At 41.5% G+C, this 17,755-nt stretch overlaps 1 protein-coding gene across 1 annotated transcript in view; it reads right to left on the reverse strand.

Moving 5' to 3' along the window:
- clasp2 (cytoplasmic linker associated protein 2) overlaps positions 1-17,755 on the reverse strand; it is a 62,993-nt gene that overhangs the window by 22,602 nt on the left and 22,636 nt on the right. Inside the window, 9 exon segments of the mRNA XM_039820307.1 lie at positions 217-384; positions 646-723; positions 826-885; positions 1,049-1,119; positions 1,268-1,403; positions 1,794-1,939; positions 2,065-2,157; positions 2,311-2,384; positions 5,139-5,279. Of these exon segments, the coding sequence (XP_039676241.1) occupies positions 217-384; positions 646-723; positions 826-885; positions 1,049-1,119; positions 1,268-1,403; positions 1,794-1,939; positions 2,065-2,157; positions 2,311-2,384; positions 5,139-5,279 (967 nt within the window).

Raw genomic sequence — 17,755 nt, forward strand, 5'->3', positions numbered from 1 at the left:
CATTTAGACAGAGGTCAGTTGTTTATGTTGTCCTCGGTGTCCCTGAAGCCAGCATTTTTACATTTGTTCCACATAGGGTACATTCTTCTAACCAATAATCTAGTTATCTAATTCTATTCATTTTTCCTCTAGCATCAATCTATTTTTGTAAGACTCAAAGGTAGTCTTAAAGTAACTAGTAAGAACTATGAAGGAGCATAGTTGAGCGTTGATTACTTGAGGCTCTCTTGAGAGGAGGACGAGGAGCGGTCACTCTGGGGAAGTGAGGCCACGCTGCCAGAGCTCTTCAGGCAGGACTGAAGGGTCCTCTGGTACGATGGCTCCAAGGAGTTGTAGAGAGCGTCGGTCTCCCCTGGAAAGTGGTTCCTCAGACCCCAGTAAGCCCTGGAAGACGCAGCGGGGAAGAAGGAAACAGAAAGAGATGGACAGGGAAAGAGAGATGAAGAGAGACAAATGAAGTTAAAAGGAGAGAAAAACATGGGTGAGGTAGAGGAGGAGGGAGGTAGAAAAATTATGATGGAAGAGGCAAAAGAGAGGAATAAAAGGAATTAAGACCAGAGAAAAGGGTGCTATTTAACACAATCTGTCTTTCATATAATACAATTCATATAATAACATTTTCAGAAATGCCTGTGTGTGTCTTACTTGCGGGCCTCCACTCTGGCCTCCGAGTCTGCATCTCGAATTCCCTTCTTGATGCTCTCAACCAGAACTGCCATGTGCCTGCAAGGGAGAGATACATAGGTACAAAAGGTGCACTAAGTGTGAACAAGTAGAAAAGCAGGTTTAAAACTTATTTTGAACCTTGTTGGAATCAATCCTCACCTCTCTAGAGAGTGGGTTTGCCATTCCTGTAGTAGAAGGTCTAGGAATTCATAACCGCGCCTGGAGAGGACACATTTTTATCATTCTCATTATCACAAAACACATTACTTAACAGCATCATCGTAAACATTTTATAATCTTATAGTTGTTATTATTTGAGACCTGCTCATTACCAAACTAGGTTTTTTATCACTGTCAACGTCAGTGCCTCTGCTAATCTCACCTTCTAACAGACACAGACTTAGATGTGCAGTTACTGGTTATCAGGGGGATGAGCCTGGGGACGTGGGTGTGCTGCAGAGAGGAGAGGAAGCAGAGCGTGAAAGTTGCGAAAGGGGGAAAAAAAAAAACAATTCTAATAATCAGACTACAGCAGTAACACTGGACCACAAAGAACCTCAACTAGAATTTTAAAAGTTTTAAGTGTGTTTGCAAAACTCACCCGTATGATGGTGCGGATAGCCAACACACCAGAGGTGGCCATGACTTTTGCACAGTTGGGGATGAGGTTGAAAAGGACGGGAATGATGGCTTCTGCTCCATGATCAAATTTATTCCCCAGCACTGATGAAAGGTGGCTATAAGACAAGCACAATTAAAACTGTGGTAAACATCACAACAAAGGTTGAGTGCAATCTCATTAATCAGGACTGTGTCCAAAATCAGACTTTTATTAACTTTATAGTGCCCTCAAAAATGACACCAATGGAACCAAAAAAGGAGTGTCAATGCCATGAGCACCTTGCAAAGAGTTTAATTTGACCGACAAAATTACCCATGTGCAACTCTACACCTGTCAGTGATGACACAAAATGACAATGACCAATAAGTGCAAGAAGTTACTGTTCCTTATAAATCAAATGAGTGTGTCTGTTTATTGAGGGAGTAGTGATTGATTTTGGACACAGCCCAGGTTTTCTCTCACTGCACATCATGCAGTCACAGCAGTATCTATAATCAACACTCACGCCACAGTGATGCAGGCCTCTCGGACAACTTGTGAGCGCAGGTCTTTAGCTGACAGTTTGAAGGCTCCATCCAGTAGCCGCAGGTGCTGGTAGAAACAGTCGTAGCTGGTTGCGCCCGCAACCAACAGCGAACGAATCTTCTTCATCTGTAAGAAAAAAAACAAAAACATTAAAAAGGCACCAAGAATGATCAAACAAAGCAGTGTCAAAGAAGGTAATTTCATTTATATAACCAAAAAAAAGGAAATGCACTGAAGGTGAAAATACTGACAGCGCTGGCTCTCTGGTCCCAATCATGTTTGTCATCGGAGCAGATCTCACGGATCTTATTCAGGTTGTCTTCAAGATCCCTCGCAGAGTAAATCTGCATAGAGACACAGTGAAGAAAAACAGGAGGGAAGGGAGCAGGGCAAATATGTGAAGGACAGATAAAAGTCTAACAGTCTAACCTTGATAGACCGTGTAGTTTGTTTATTAAATAGGATAAATGTGCATTATGCTCCTGTGTGTAGTGTACCTGGACAGAAGGGACATCTGTGAAGGCTTTAATGAAGTCCTCTTCATCAAGTCCCCCAGCACCTTCCTTGGATACTAGAAAATCAGAGCAGAGTCATTTAATATATGTGTTTAAGCGTATGTGTGTGCGTTTAATCGATAGCTTGTCAGCATTCAGCATTTAAAGATTTCTGTGCTGGTTGGTTTTGTGATTCTGGTTTAACTCACAAAAACACAAGCACACTTCCAATTACAACCTCATACACCCCCACACACTTAAGTCAGTGGGATCAGCCTGTGTTTCTATGGACTTCCTGGCAGTAATGGGCATGTCAATCATATTGCTCTGGGAGCTGGAAGCTCTGTGGACCACACATCCTACAACTCCTTACTAGGGAAGCAAAGAGGAGAGGGAAAGATAAGACAAAGAAAGCAAAACAAGAAAGCGAGCAAGGAGGGCTGAGAGCAATCCACAAGGATGAGAATATTACATTTTTCAATTAAGTGACACAGGTTAGAGAGAAGACGTTCACAGGACAAGAACAGGCTGAAAGAAAGGTGTACACATGGTGGAGGAGAGTTGTGTATAAACAGAAAGAAAGGCAGTAAAAAGATATCCTTTCCTTCTTTTTCACCGGGGTTGACTTTAATCCGGCTGTTCCACAAAGACGTGTTATGTCAAAAACTCTACATGTACATGACCCTTAGAGAGCTGGTGAACGTTGATGTGGCACTGTGCCTCTGTTATTCTCAGTGAGTAACATGGTAGCAGCCTGGGCATGAAACTCTATCACCATTTTCAATTATTTTTATTGCCAGCTTTATGAATTGGAAATGTTCATGGCGTGTTATCAGGGGTGAGCGGTTATGGCTGCAAAAATAATCATAATTATGTTGATAGGTGATAGTTCACAATTGTGAGAAGCATTATTTATTTGTTTTATATTATTTTTTATGGCATTTTCACCTTTAATGGATAGGACAGCTATGAAAGGGGGGAGATAGAGGGGGAAGACATGCATGAAATAGTCACAGGTCGGACTCAGACCCTGGACCTTCTGCGTCGAGGAAGAAAACTCTATATGTGTGCCTGCTCTACCAACTGAGCTAACACGGCCACAGAATAAAATGTATTTAACGTAAGATTGTAACTAAAGTATTTTGCTACCTGTATAAACAGATTTGTTCGATCATAATGAGAAGAAATTATCATTAACCAGCAGTGAGACTGCTTGCTTGTGAAACACTTACACCTACGAGTGTATGTGTGCATGTGTGTGACAATAGGCTCGTTCAAGATGAACTGCGCCTCGCCTGTAAAGTAGACGAGAGCGAGCGGAAGCGCCAGTAGGCGGGGGCGGTGACAAAAGTCCCCTCTCAAGTCGGACAGTTTTCCAGCTGATTCCAGCAGCCTTCAGGCTGAACAGGAAGTGACAGAAACACTGTGGTCCGATTCCGATTTAATAAAATGCTATCAGACCCATATATCAGCTCCTACACAGTCTCCAGTTGTTTTTATTATGACAGAGTAGCTGTCAAAATTATCTACATGCGATCTGTTGCTGATTTTAATTACCAACAGACTGTAGATGATCCGTAATCTGAACAGATTTAGTCTCTCTGACTTTTAAACACAACTATCAGCCTCACAACATGTGTTCTGTACACAATAAGATGTTAAATCAGACAAATCACAGTTAAAATCCCTCCGATTGAAAATCAATAAAAAGTTTATATAAAACGTCATCATGTTGAGTCGATTCTGAACCAATCAGCTGTTCGATCAGCTGAGAGGCCGGCGCTTCCCAGCATGCACTGGGTCCGCCTGCGTCCGCCTGGCTCTTGCAGTTGGAGAAAAGCAACTGCGCTGCCTGCGTCTCAGAACTGCGGCCTTGGTCTCGTGAGATTATCGTTGCCCACGTGTGCATGACGTCCGAGCAAGTCGGGATCAAGTCGGACACAAATCTAACCGGCATGCATTGGGCGGCAGATCTGGCTCATCTCGAACGAGCCTATTGCTGACACAGATACATCAGCAGGCAGCAGGAAATGGACTGGATGGTCGAGTGAACGTAGCTTTCCTCCAATAGAGAGATGGGAAAAAAATCAATACATGCAAAGATGAAGCAAACATAACAGTCCAGCCATCTACAGCAAGAGGATGACTCGACAGAGAGGAGGAGGCTTTCTCAACGAGAAGGATGATAATAACGCTTTCTGCAGGCCTGAGTCTACCACAGATTTCTGAGGAGACACAGAGGGAGTGTGTCACTGTGGACTGCAACATCTTCCTACTCAAGTCCTTTCGCTTCTTCCAACAGCCCCAATAGTCTGTCCCTATCCTGTGACCACCAGTAATGTACTGTCAGAGAACCTTTATACAGAAGGCTGCACCCACATCCTGGAAAAATGTGACCTACACTGAATTGTCTCTAAACCAATATTAATTCCTGTTGTATTGGTCCAGCTTTGTATTTCGACAGCCTGGAAGATCGCTACCAGTCATTCAAATTCCTGTCTGTACAAAAGAAAACATTATCTGCCATTTCCTCACAAAAGGAGGATACTGGTAAATTCTTAATGATGCTTTACGGCCTTGAACTCTTTGTCAGACAGTGGGATGTATTTCCGCTTAAACATAGATAAAAGCAAGGCTTGCCAATTGCAATGATTCTGATCATTTTCATTTGCCACTAGCGTAGAGGAGCCCAAGTCTACCAGCCATGAATGAATAATATAAACTCCACTTTCTCAATATAGAAATGCCTCTTTCCCAAACTTGGAGGAAACAGATGAACTCAGCTGTGTGTCAGCATTCATTGTGTGTTTAAATGTACAGTAAGTTTATACCAAGCTTGCCACCGGTAGCGCTGGGCCTGCGTGAAGCGGAGGACTCTGCAGTCTTCTTGGGAACTTTTGGCACCTTGAAGGCAGCCTGGGCTGAGGAAGAACGAATCCCATCCACACTGTCATCATCTTCAAAACTACGATCTGGAAGGAGAGGACAGAGAGAAGACGGTTACCATCCCCACTGTAGGCAAGGAAAAGTGCAGTTCAAACTTTTTGCAAAGTCTAAGAAAATGTATATAAATAAGAGTAATCATTTGACAAAAAGATCGAGATCTACTCTCACGATTACTATGTTGGAATCTGGTTTCTAAAATGTTAAATAAAAAGATGAATTATTCAAAACCTCAGGTCCTTCTGAAAAATGTCACAGCACCTTGAATTTCTTTTATCAAGGTGCGTTTTTAAAGATTTTTAGTGTATACAAGAAACTAATCCCAAACATCTACCCATCCACCTACCAGACCCACACCTCTGAATTAAAGCTGGTCACAAGAAGAATGGAATAAATAAATGAAAAATCAACAATAACATAGGAAGTTACAATGTATTATGTATAGGGTTGGATTCTTTGCTTTTTCTACAATATTCAAGAAAAGCTGTCAAATACCATGAAACTTCAAAACAGACCCTTGGAGAGAGTATATTATCTAGTTCAAGAAAACGTTTTTTAATCCACAGAGAATATGAAGGGGGTAGAGGGTCTTTCCATCTGAAGAGAATGAGTCGCCTGGCCAACAAAGTGCAAAAGGCCAGCTATGTTACACTTAATATTACTTAGCATATCCTGTGATATAACACCAAACAGAGCAGTGAGAGGGGGTGGATCAGTTGGCTCCTTTAGTATTTCAGAAAGAGTATTTAAAATTGACTGCCAGAAATGATGTTGTCTTGTCCAAAGCATATGTAATAAGGCCTTGTTTACATCTGTCGCATGTGGGGTCTGTACCTTGGATTTTATTTGCCCATTTTATGTTGAGCATAAAAAGCTCAACATAATAAAGACGAGAAGCAAAGAACGGAGGAGATGGTTGTCTACAAAGAGCTTGGTCAGGAATCACTAAATCAATACTAATTAAAAACACACTGGTTAGAAGAAAAAGGCAAACCCACACACACATATATACGATCACTTCTAAGAGCCCAAAAACAGCCAATGATCAAGATGCCAACCATGCAACCAGTGACTCTGCAGCCCAAAGACTTAATCTGCATGCTAGCAGAAATTAAGCTAGCTAGAAAGCTAGCATTGAAACTTGAGACATGCTTACAACAATAGTGCAGTATTTTGAACGTGCATCCACCAGCAAAACACAAGGAAGACAATATCTCACACACACACACACACACACAAGTCGACTGTGGAAGTGCAACTGTTGGCATAGGAATGCAGTTGCACTCCAGTCGCTCTGACAACCAGCCGTTCATGAAATGCGCCAAAGCCACCACCCTACACCTTGAATCATACATCAAACTTACCAACACACGCAGTCAACATGCAAAATCAACTGACAGTAATGGGCGTACATACAAGCCACATGTTAACAGTGATTGCAGAACCTATTGTGTCAAGCTCAGGAAATGTTAAGCAGATGTGTATAGAAGCGCACACGCACACACACCCATCAGTGCACTCACAGTCACAGATTCGGTCGCAGATAAGTCGCCTCATGCTTCTGGGAGGGCGTGGTATTGGGGTCCCCCCTCTTCTCCAAGTCGTACCACAAGATACATACACACACTTTATAGTGGGACTAGAGCTGGACACACACACACCTCACACCGCTGTCCAAAAACCCCTCCACCCATACAAGTGCCGGCATTTTCTTTCACTCTCTATATCCCTTCCTCTCTCTATCCTAGCATCTCTCCTCCTTCCCTCAGCAGCCTCAGAGCCAATCAGACGAGAGGTGACATCATAATGTTGCAGCCAGTGCGGAGGCAGGACTAGGAATGTGTGTGTGTGTGTGATGGGAGAGAAAAGGAGTGACACACACACAAAGACACCCCAGGAATATTAACAGGGCTTCTCGATGTCCCTGCCAGACCAGCTAACCTAAACTCATTACCATTGACAACACACAGCCTCTCCAGCCTTTTACTCTCTCTCTCTCTCTCTCTCTCTCTCTCTCTCTCTCTCTCTCTCTCTCTCTCTCTCTCTCTCTCTCTCTCTCTCTCTCTCTCTCACACACACTTAACAACCTCTTAACATACTTTTTGTGTTGCTTCATTTACCTGTGAGACACGAGGGAAAGAGACATTCGCTCTTCACATACACAAAAGAACAAAGGATGATGGAGCAATGATCAAAGGAGGTTGTGTGTGGAAGGTGAGGGGGGGTGGACCACACCCCTCCATCTGAGGCCTTGACACACACACACACACACACACACACGTTTTTGGTTGTTTTGACTCTGTAGTCCAGAAATTAAACAATGTCTATGAGGGTCAAGTGCCAATTGTGTAATTGGAAGGTGTTTGCATCGACATTTCATTAAGAACGCTAGTGCAAAATGAAGACAAGGTGCCAGGATCAGAACTTAAAGCATCGTCCAAATGATGTAAATATTGCCGTAAAGCAGCTCAGCTGCTGTTTTTTTCGACACTGTGATAAAAACGATATAAATATATGAGATAGACAATTTCATATTGTTTTGACGATATATAAAACAAGCCAGAAGTGAAGATGGCTGTAGTAAATTTGAGTATGAAGAAACTAATGACTAAACAAATTCACAGTATCATACCAGATTAGTGAATTAAATTGCTTTCTAACAAAACCCATGGGGTCCATTAGCAATACTCGGTCATGCATCGAGGGTCTTAGCATCGATTAACATCACTGTTAGCAGGATTTGCATCTCCTGCTTTTGTCTAATCAGACCTCATGGGAGTAAATGTCTCTAGGTGAAGGGCAGAGCAAAGACACCAGAGAGAAAGAGAGAGAGAGAGAGGAGCGACCGAGAGAGACAGAGAGAATCCCTTGTAGAGAGCAGACTGCACACATGCTGTTGCCATGGCGACCTGTGCAGATCAGCTTCTCAAATAAATATAGCAGCAAACAGGGAAAAAAGCTGTTCAGTAAGCCCACTTGCACATATCTAATCTAGTGTAATCAACAGTTACTGTTTATTCACTGACTTCGTGCTGGTTTATTAAATTAGGATTCATGTTTGACCGACAGGAAAGGCTCCTCCAGCAGCATTAGAGTCTCCAAAAATACACCACATTGCAAAATAACAGGGCACAAGCATATATACACGTACACACACAGAAACAGGCACAGCCATACACAAACACAATGAGAGATATTGGCTCCACCATGTACCAGCCAGTGTTGCCATGGAAACCCCAGGCCGAGAATCCCTTCCCCTCTCCATTTCAGAAGAAGAGACAAAAAGAGGAGCGAAACGAGTCTTGAACATACAGATCTGATAGTATTCCAGAAATAATCAATGGTCAAATTAAAGACATTGTTAAAACATCTGCATCAATGCCCCAGTGTCCCCCCCACCCCCAATAATCCCAAAGCTCTTCCCAGCCAAAACCAACAAATCAACATGCAGGGAGAGATGGGGGAAATGAAATATTGTTGTTCTGTTTCTCTGTCCCTGACTAAAGAGAAAAGAAAAAACAAGAAAAGAGGAAGACATATAGATCTGATCAGTCTTGCGAAAGTCACGTAGGGATTAAATCACAGATCTGTGAACACAAGCAAATTATCAGTTGTGAACACATGGTGGCAGCACCGGCTCCGTCCTAAACAAATGTATATGGTTCAAACGAGCCAAAATCCTCAAAACACAGAGGGACACAGCATCCCACTGCATTATAGACAGAAAAGAGAATGAGAGGCAGAGGGTTTGTGTGTCCCAATAATTACACAGAATACACCTTAAATCTCCCCTAACTCAACAGTAACAACTCTAACATGAGATTAAGATTGTATTTAAAGCTGAATGTTTATGACCCTCTGGAGATGTATTGGGATAACTATATTTCTAACTTACTTAAGTAGTCATGACTCATTGGCTACATTGAAATCAAGGTAAAGCCAATAATGTACCATCACTTCAAATAAAAGCAGCCATACCAAAAGCTCACACAGCACTGCTGTTGGTATAAACCTTATCATCATTCTATGCTAAACTTGCTTAACCTCAGTAATAGAAAGTGAAGAAATGTCCAGTCAGTTTAGCTGTTTTGTATCTGAGAGTATAGTGATTATTAGTAGAGAAATGTTGCCTGCCTCAAGGGCTACAATTTGAAAAATCAATGCACACAATGAGAAGCATGAAGTTGTTTACATTTTGCTCTACTGTTATCTTAGTCTTTTATATATTTGCACTCCTCCAACTTTGTTTTGTAACTGCTGTGCAGCACTTTCCCTCAGGATAAATACAGTTTTATCTTGATCTTATGAAACCACATATAGAACAGAAGTAAATAGAAGCTATCACCACACAGACTCACTAATGTGTTTGTTTAATAAATGAGTCACTAGTTATTGCAAAAAAGGAGGAATAAATGCAGCATGAATATAAAATTGGCACTATTACTATTTTTATCAATTCTGATCATACAGTTCATTTATAGGCATTGACATTATGATCAGATGTTTCACCTTCAGCCACCCAGTTGTTTCTGGGACAGAAAAATTACAGAGAAAAGGGAGAGAGAAGAGAGTGAGACACTGGAATTTCAGGCCCGGATTTTCTAAGGGGAGACAAACTGCTCCATTTCCAACCGAGCTCAGAGAAAATGAGCTTCTTAAATACACACACACACACACACACACACACACACACACACACACACACACACACACACACACACACACACACACACACACACACACACACACACACACACACACACACACACACACACACACACACACACACACACTTTGAGTCCCAATTTCAAGTCGGGAAGAAGGATAAACCATAATATTCAGAGGAAAGCTTTGCCATGGCAACCAGCCTAGCCTGGAAACGGGGTCATGGTTTCCTTTGCAGAGCCGGAGATGCACTGAAGCAGAATGAGCGTGTCTGCGAGAAAGAGAGTGTGATTGTGTGTCAGTCCCTGTCAACACTGAGCTATGCAAGCAGCTACTGATGTGTAGGTAGGTGTGTTTTTGTATTTGCACAAGCACAGAAACAAGCTTCATCCACACACACACACACACACACACACACACACACACACACACACACACACACACACACACACACACACACACACACACACACACACACACGAGGATATACACAAATAATGATTATTCAATTAGTTATCAATTCTAATAGGGTAACTAATCAATATTACCAGTTTTATTTTGGTTCAGTTTCATTATGTCTGTGTTGCAGGTATAGATGGCCCGATACCATTTTTTGCTTCCTGATACCAATTCTGGTACCTTAACTTGCATATCGGCCGATACCGAGAACCGATACCAGTGTGTCATATATTTTATTATGTTTTAACAGCGGTTTACTACTATCCCTGTATGGATGTGATATGATTTCTATATTTGTTGTCGGTCTGGCTCAGGTTAAACTCTTTGTGAACAAATACAAACAATGAATGCCACAGAACTTTCTTTTATTATCCAGTTTGACAGGCAGTTATAACAAAAAACTAAAAAATACTTTTAACATCGATTTTCTTCGGATCGGTGCATAAACTCCAGTACTTCCCGATACCAGCGTTTTAGGCAGTATCGGAGCCGATACCGATACTGGTATCGGAACATCTCAAGTTTCAGGTAGGGCTGCCCTCTCTTAGTCGACTTATCGGTTGTTTTTATCTTAAATCGACTGAGATTTCCTTAGTCGATTTGTTATGCTATTTGGTGCATGCATTTTTAAACATTTTGTTTAATGTTTAGTATATATACAACGTTATCATGATTGTTCTATTTGTTTTGTGTATGTGCTACCTGATAATGTATTCTTATATTTTTTTTATGTCTGACATATAGAAGTGTCTTGTAATTCCATTTTGGATGGGCTACATTTTCTGCAAGACACGGAAATAAAATATAACTACTGCGGTGTTTCCCGCAGCACTTTACAGCTTAGGCGGCCCGCCTTAACAACACGGGCCTACCGCCTTAATTTAGGCCCCGTCCACACGTACCAAAACAATCTTTTTTTTACCCGTCTTCCCTGGATTCGTTTCAAGAATAGTTTACGAATCCACTTGTAAATGACTCAATACGCTACTTCATATGCCAGGCCTATAGGCAGCGCTGTTTCTGCTACAGAAATTCACCAAAAAACGGAGAAGAAGAGCATAGTCACTTCCACTTCCCATCATAACATGACTAGCTAGATTATCATTTTCTCTTAATACATCCGTGGACTATAATAACTTTCACCACTGCTCATTTTATAAAGGCTGCCGCAAGAAAATGTGTCTTTGTTTACGTTGTATAATGTGCTGTTGGATTGCTTTTTATTTTGCATGATTGCAGCACGCTAGCAGCGAGCTAACGTTCGCTAGCTCTAACATCGGCAGTCAAACAAACATCAATGATCCATGAATGATGTCTTTTTAATAATCTATATGTTTTTCTCGCAGTAGCCTTTCTACGATAAGCCGTGGTAAAAGTTACTATAATCCGTTCAAGGAGTTTATAAGCAGACAGATGAGCTAGCTAGTTGATAAATTATCTACTTCCACTTTATAAACAGATAGCCATAGCAGCTAACGTTAACGTTACTTCGCTGCTGGAGCGGTCAGCTACTTTAGCGATGTTTAACGTTGGCTACATAACGTTAGCAATATATCTTGTGTAGAATCCAGAGGGAAGGGTCAGGGAGCAGAGACAGTATTTAGATGAAGTGAGCTGGTTTGACCATGGAGATGGGACATGCTCGCTTAGCTTCACTGCAGTTGTTTGCGTCAGCGGCCGTGGGAGAGGGTGTAAAAGAGGGGTGTGGCGATGACATCATCGATACGGATCCGTATTCACCGTCCATACGAAGCCAAACGAGAGCCGTTTTCGGATTTTTTCACCCTGAGACCTGGTTTCAAAAAAATGCGTTTTCAGGCAGTGCATTTGCAGGATTCGTCTGGACGGTCGGCCCAAACGATGCAAAACATGTGCGTTTGCACAAAAAAACGTTTCCGTGTGGACGGCCCCTAAGTCTTCAAAAAAAAATTTAAATATCCGCCGTGTTACTCTGTCCTGTTTGAGTGGCTGTAATGTCCAAGTCGCATCAACACAGTCACAGGAAAACAAGGTAACAGCAAGTTGTCGAAATACTACCAATCACAACGGAAAGAGCATTTGCTGCGGGTGAGTGTAACTGTTGTTTATTCACATTTAAAGGGATAAATCGCCATTTCACCGTCGCAGCTGGGTCATGCCCGGGCAGAGACGGGGTGATGGATTTACCGGAGCGTTGGCATATGGCAGGCAGAGAGCATATATATATATATATATATATATATATATATATATATATATATATATATATATATATATATATTTCAACCAAGTGAATACATGACGAAGTGACTGGAACTATCCATCACCTATCACGCGTGGATTCTCAACGTCCCGGCTGCTGCTGCCCGGTCTTTGAGACACAGCTGTTGTCTGTTTTTTTGTTTTTTGTTTTTTTTAAATCACTACACGCGGTTCACACGGTTAGTTAGCGTAGTTAACACTACTGTGTCCTGTTTTTATTTCACGCATACTATCTGCTTTGAGTGAGTGAATCTATTATCACAGAGCTGTTTGTTTTGGAGAAGAGTTGTCAGGCGAAGTGGAGGAGAGCGTGTCACGGAGGATAATGGGAGCCATGCGAGTAACACTGTTATAGCACTTATTGTTTTTAATAGTTTAATGAGCTTAAAATTGCAAAAAAAAAATTGAAAAGCTGGTTATTTATTCATTATGAATTATTATTGAAATGTAATACTTAATGCATTAGTGTGGTGTGTAGTAATACACTTACTACTACCCCCCCCCCTGTCGGATGCAAACCCTACCACCCTAACTAACATTTTCTGCGGGAAACTGTACTGTTAGACAGCAAGTACAAAACCTTTTTTTTTAATGATCAATTATTTTATTTTTTTTTCATTTTACAGAGCAATAGAACAGACAAACACACTTGAACCAGAACAACCACCCTCTCCCACCCCCCACCCTCTGCGGTCTCGAGGAAAAGAATGCAAAAACAAACAAACAAACAAAAACAGAAATCACACCTTGCCTAGTCTTCCTCCTCTACTTCTTGTGATGCTGAGGTCATTAGGACTGATACTTGTGCTGCTGCACCTTTCCATAGGTCTATAGTCGATGATTTGGCTTTGTTAATCCTTGCTGTAGAGAGCTCAAGCATAACTATGTCTAGACTATGTCTAGTTTTATACAAAGCGGAGTGGGGGGAGCCAGCGCTGAGCTATCATTTTCTTGGTCGCGGTTGAGCCGGCTAGCCAAACTTTCTTCTGTCTCCCAAGCAGGTGTAATTTAGAGTCGTCATTAAGTAACAAAACAGTCGGGTCAGTAGGAATTCGACATCCTATCGCATCAGATATTATTGATGTTGTTTTAATCCAAAACTCATGCACCTGTTCACACTCCCAGACCATGTGCAGAAAGTTCCAGTTTGTTCAGGTCAGTGTTGGGAGTAACGGCATTTAAGTATAACGGCGTTTAAGTATAACAGCGTTACTAACTGCGTTATTTTTTCAGTAACGGAGTAATCTAATTCATTACTTTTCCCATCGTTGCAACGCCGTTATCGTTACTGAGAATGTAAAGTGGCGCGTTACTACAATTTGGTTGAATGAAGCGCGAGGTGTCAGGCTTTGGATACACATCAGCTGCCTGGAGAGAGCAGGGGTGGGGATGACACCGTTGCAAATGTGATGATGATTGGCTGGGTGGGCAGATGCCCTGCTCACGCCGTCTCACTGCACGCACCGACTACCACTAAACACAGGAGAGAGACAATGGCGACGAGCCAGGGCAATTCAAAGGTAGTGTTCTCGAACTGGAAGTACCGGCACTACTTCTCGCTCAATTGAAATTAAAGCCAAGAATGTAACATGCACGCTATGTTTGACGTTAAAGATGTTATAGAAAGTAATAGTGTTATAGAACATAAAAAAATAACGTCACTGTTACTTTGCTGAGTAACTAATTACTTTTACAATGTGGTAACTGAGTTACTAACTCAATTACTTTTTGGGAGAAGTAATTTGTAACTAACTAATTACTTTTTTAAAGTAAGATGACTAATACTGGTTCACGTTGACAGAATATGCAATAGGGAGTAGGAATGGCTTTAGAGACATATCTCTTCTGAGGTGTCCAATATGTCCTATGGCATATGTTGAAGTGGATCTGCTGGTGATTTGGGTTCTTGGAACAGTGGGAAATGTTTTCCCAAACTGTCTCCCAATTAATTACGTTCCCCTCAGGGCTCAGCTCTCGCTCCCATTTCTTTACTATAGGGAGTACTCCTACGAATGCTTACATTAATTTAGCATAAATCCTGGACACCAAACCTCTCACAGGAAAATCAACGAGCCATTTAATGATTAGGTGGTTCTCAAGACTGTTTCCCCATGGTACTCCATAACATTTTAGGGCTGACCTTAAGCGAAGATAAAGTAAAAAGGATGTCCTAGGGATCTCAAAGCTAGCTCTCAGGTCCTCAAAGCTCAACATACCATCCCCATTGAATAACTGGTCTAGAGTATAAATACCTCTGTCACTCCACTGGTTACAAACAAAAGGTTTGTTACCAGACATTAAGTGCATGTTGTGCCAAACTGGGGTGCTCAAATGCCACTTTTGGTGTAGCGAAGTTGCTCCTCCACCTGTTTAAAGTTAATCAATGTGTTTGTGATAATAGGGCCATAGGCTAGCATACACTTTTTTGGACACACACCTGCAAAGGCGAGGTCTTGCAGTCTTAGACTTCCAGTGAGGTTTTGCTCTATTTCTCTCCATGGAACTGTAGATGAGGGGTCTATCCACCACGTACAAAACTTTTCAACAATTGACTTTATGACTGTATTGTATAGACTAGATGACATTAAGCGGCCCTATGTGGAATTCTTAGAAAGCCAGAAAGAAGAGACACACAATTCTCTCAGCTAACGTTAATTAGGTTTCATCTAAATTGAACCTCCATCTAAACAAATGTCTTCTTCTACTGTCATATATACGGGTAGATAGGTTGGTCCAATGTGGAAGGAAACACACTTTTCAAGGCTGGAGTCAAGACAAGCAGAGTGAGCCATAATGGACCTTATCTTAATGATTATTTGTTCATAATTAACAATCCTCAATCGTCTGTCCACTGACTTGTTGTGAAAAAATCTTGGATAGTGAGAGTAGAAAACATGAAGGCTGCCAACACAATAGTTAAAGTGGGGGAGAAAAAGGCACAAAATAAGAGGCTACTTCAGTTAAGTACCAGTATTATTCTTTTTTTCAGGTCACTTGAAATATGACACTGAAAACCAAGCATCGGAAGAAAATATTTTCTTTAATTTCTAAACCAAACTGTACATGATTCCCAACAGAATATTCAGTCTAAGCATTCGGTTTGCTTGGGTAGCTGAAGCTTTTTCATGTAACTGCAACTGTTACCCTGGGTTTAAGTCAGGCCTTAGGCTGCAAGTCATAACAGAAACCATCTCTCCCAAATATGTCCCATCTCTTTTTCATATTATTTTGAAAAATGAAACAAAGAAAAAACAATGAATCGCAAGGATACACACATGCTCTTGTATATTGTACTGTATATCCAGACAGACGCACAAACGCAGTATGCCACGCTGGGAGACATTTTAGGACACCCCAGTTTTCTCTCTCACACACGCACACATGGAGATGTAGCCTACATCTCAGCCAGGGCACTTGGGGTGAAAGTGCTTTGAAATTTAAGCTGATTTTAATCTAAAACCATATGTTGACAAGCCTTTGTCTGAGTGCCAGCATCCACAGCCAGATGAGATTAAACACACACACTCACTTACCATCGTCATCATCTCCAACTGTCATGGTTACAGTGTGTTATGGATAGAAACTTCCTGTTGTCTTTATCTGTATTCACTCATCTCTCTCGGGCCTCTCCTTTGTTTTCTTCTCCATCTCCTTTCCTCTCTTGTTTGTTCAATCTCTCTCTGTGTCTGTCATGATGAATCAGGGAAAGGCAGTGATAGGCACAGCGCTGTGACTCGCTTACTGCGAGAGATCTCTGTCAGCTTCCTCCCTTAATCATTTGCCCTCTTTGCCTCCCTCCCTCCCTCCCACACTCTCTCCTGTTCACTGAGCAACAGCTGCCTTGAACTCCTAGAGCAAGCGCCAAGAGCTGGCCTAAAAGAGATGTGGAGCAAGGGCAAGAAAGAACACATAGTAACAAAAGCAAGTTTGCGTCCTGTACTCGTTTCAGAGGTTGAATTATTGATAGGTTCTTGGGAGTGTATAGAGAAAAACACTGGCTCATGCTCATCACGTTCAGTTTCTCACCTTCCGCTAAACTTTTTGGTAGATTTTCTCGCCTAAAATAAGAGTTGACTGTGAGCCTCGGGCTGGTCATTGTTACTTGTTGAGTGCCAAACATGAGCTCAGAAGGCAGGAACAAGTTGAGGAAACTAACAGACTAACATTATTTGTTTATTCAACAGAAAGATTCAAATTTGCTTTGCATATGAAAGAGTCAATTCAGTTTTCAGTATTCAGTATTTTTACGGAGCATGCATAAACTTAGAAAACCATTTGACGACTGAAAGAAAATGAATCTGCAAAATGACTTAAAGGATTAATTCAGTACCAAAGTAGTTGCAGATTACTTTTCCGTTGATCAATTTACCGACCAATCACTTCAGATTTGTTTAGTTTTGGACTGTTGATCAGTCCGAACAAGTAATGTGAAGTGGAAACTTTGGGCTTTAGAAAACTGTGATAGGAATTTTTCACCAAATGTTTATTCAAGTAAATAATGTGCAACTTGATTGATAAAAAAATAAAATAAATAAAAATGCATTCAGGTGCCTAGGTTGGCTGCAAAATTCATTGCAGCCAACCTAGGCAGGTATGAGAATGCACCCACAATTGACAGTTGTGTGACTCAACCAACTGTGGCATGACAAGCTGCAGTAGCTGAGAACTACTTAAGAAAGAAACTTAAGTACATTTGAGGTAACAGCCAAAGCCAAACAGGCAGGAATGCAGCCAAAGTTCACCCTGGAGAGCATCTGCCCCATTAGTATCTGATTGTTAGGTGGTTTTTGAACTGCTGTCTAAGGCAAGCAGGAGGGGTTGTCCTACGCTGCAGGTAAGGTGTAGAATTTTTAGTGTCTCAGGCATGAAGGATGGTTGCGTATCAAGCACCACTACATATTTTGTTGACCATCTACACCAGTTCCTTCTCAAACCGTTCACTGAACAGTACAATTGTCTTTCTCTGCCTCTTTTTTCTGTCTTTTTCTAAATGAAAAGTGAAAAATATTCCATCTAGATAACAAACTGTGCTTTCAAGCCCAGCAAAGCACATGACAGAAGACAACAACCCTGATTTAAAAAGAAAAGAAAAAAGAAATCACATTATTATTTGATCATAACAACTACATAATCATGGCCA

The sequence above is a fragment of the Perca fluviatilis genome, chromosome 13 (assembly GCF_010015445.1).
Source record: "Perca fluviatilis chromosome 13, GENO_Pfluv_1.0, whole genome shotgun sequence".
Classification (NCBI taxonomy): Eukaryota; Metazoa; Chordata; class Actinopteri; order Perciformes; family Percidae; genus Perca; species Perca fluviatilis.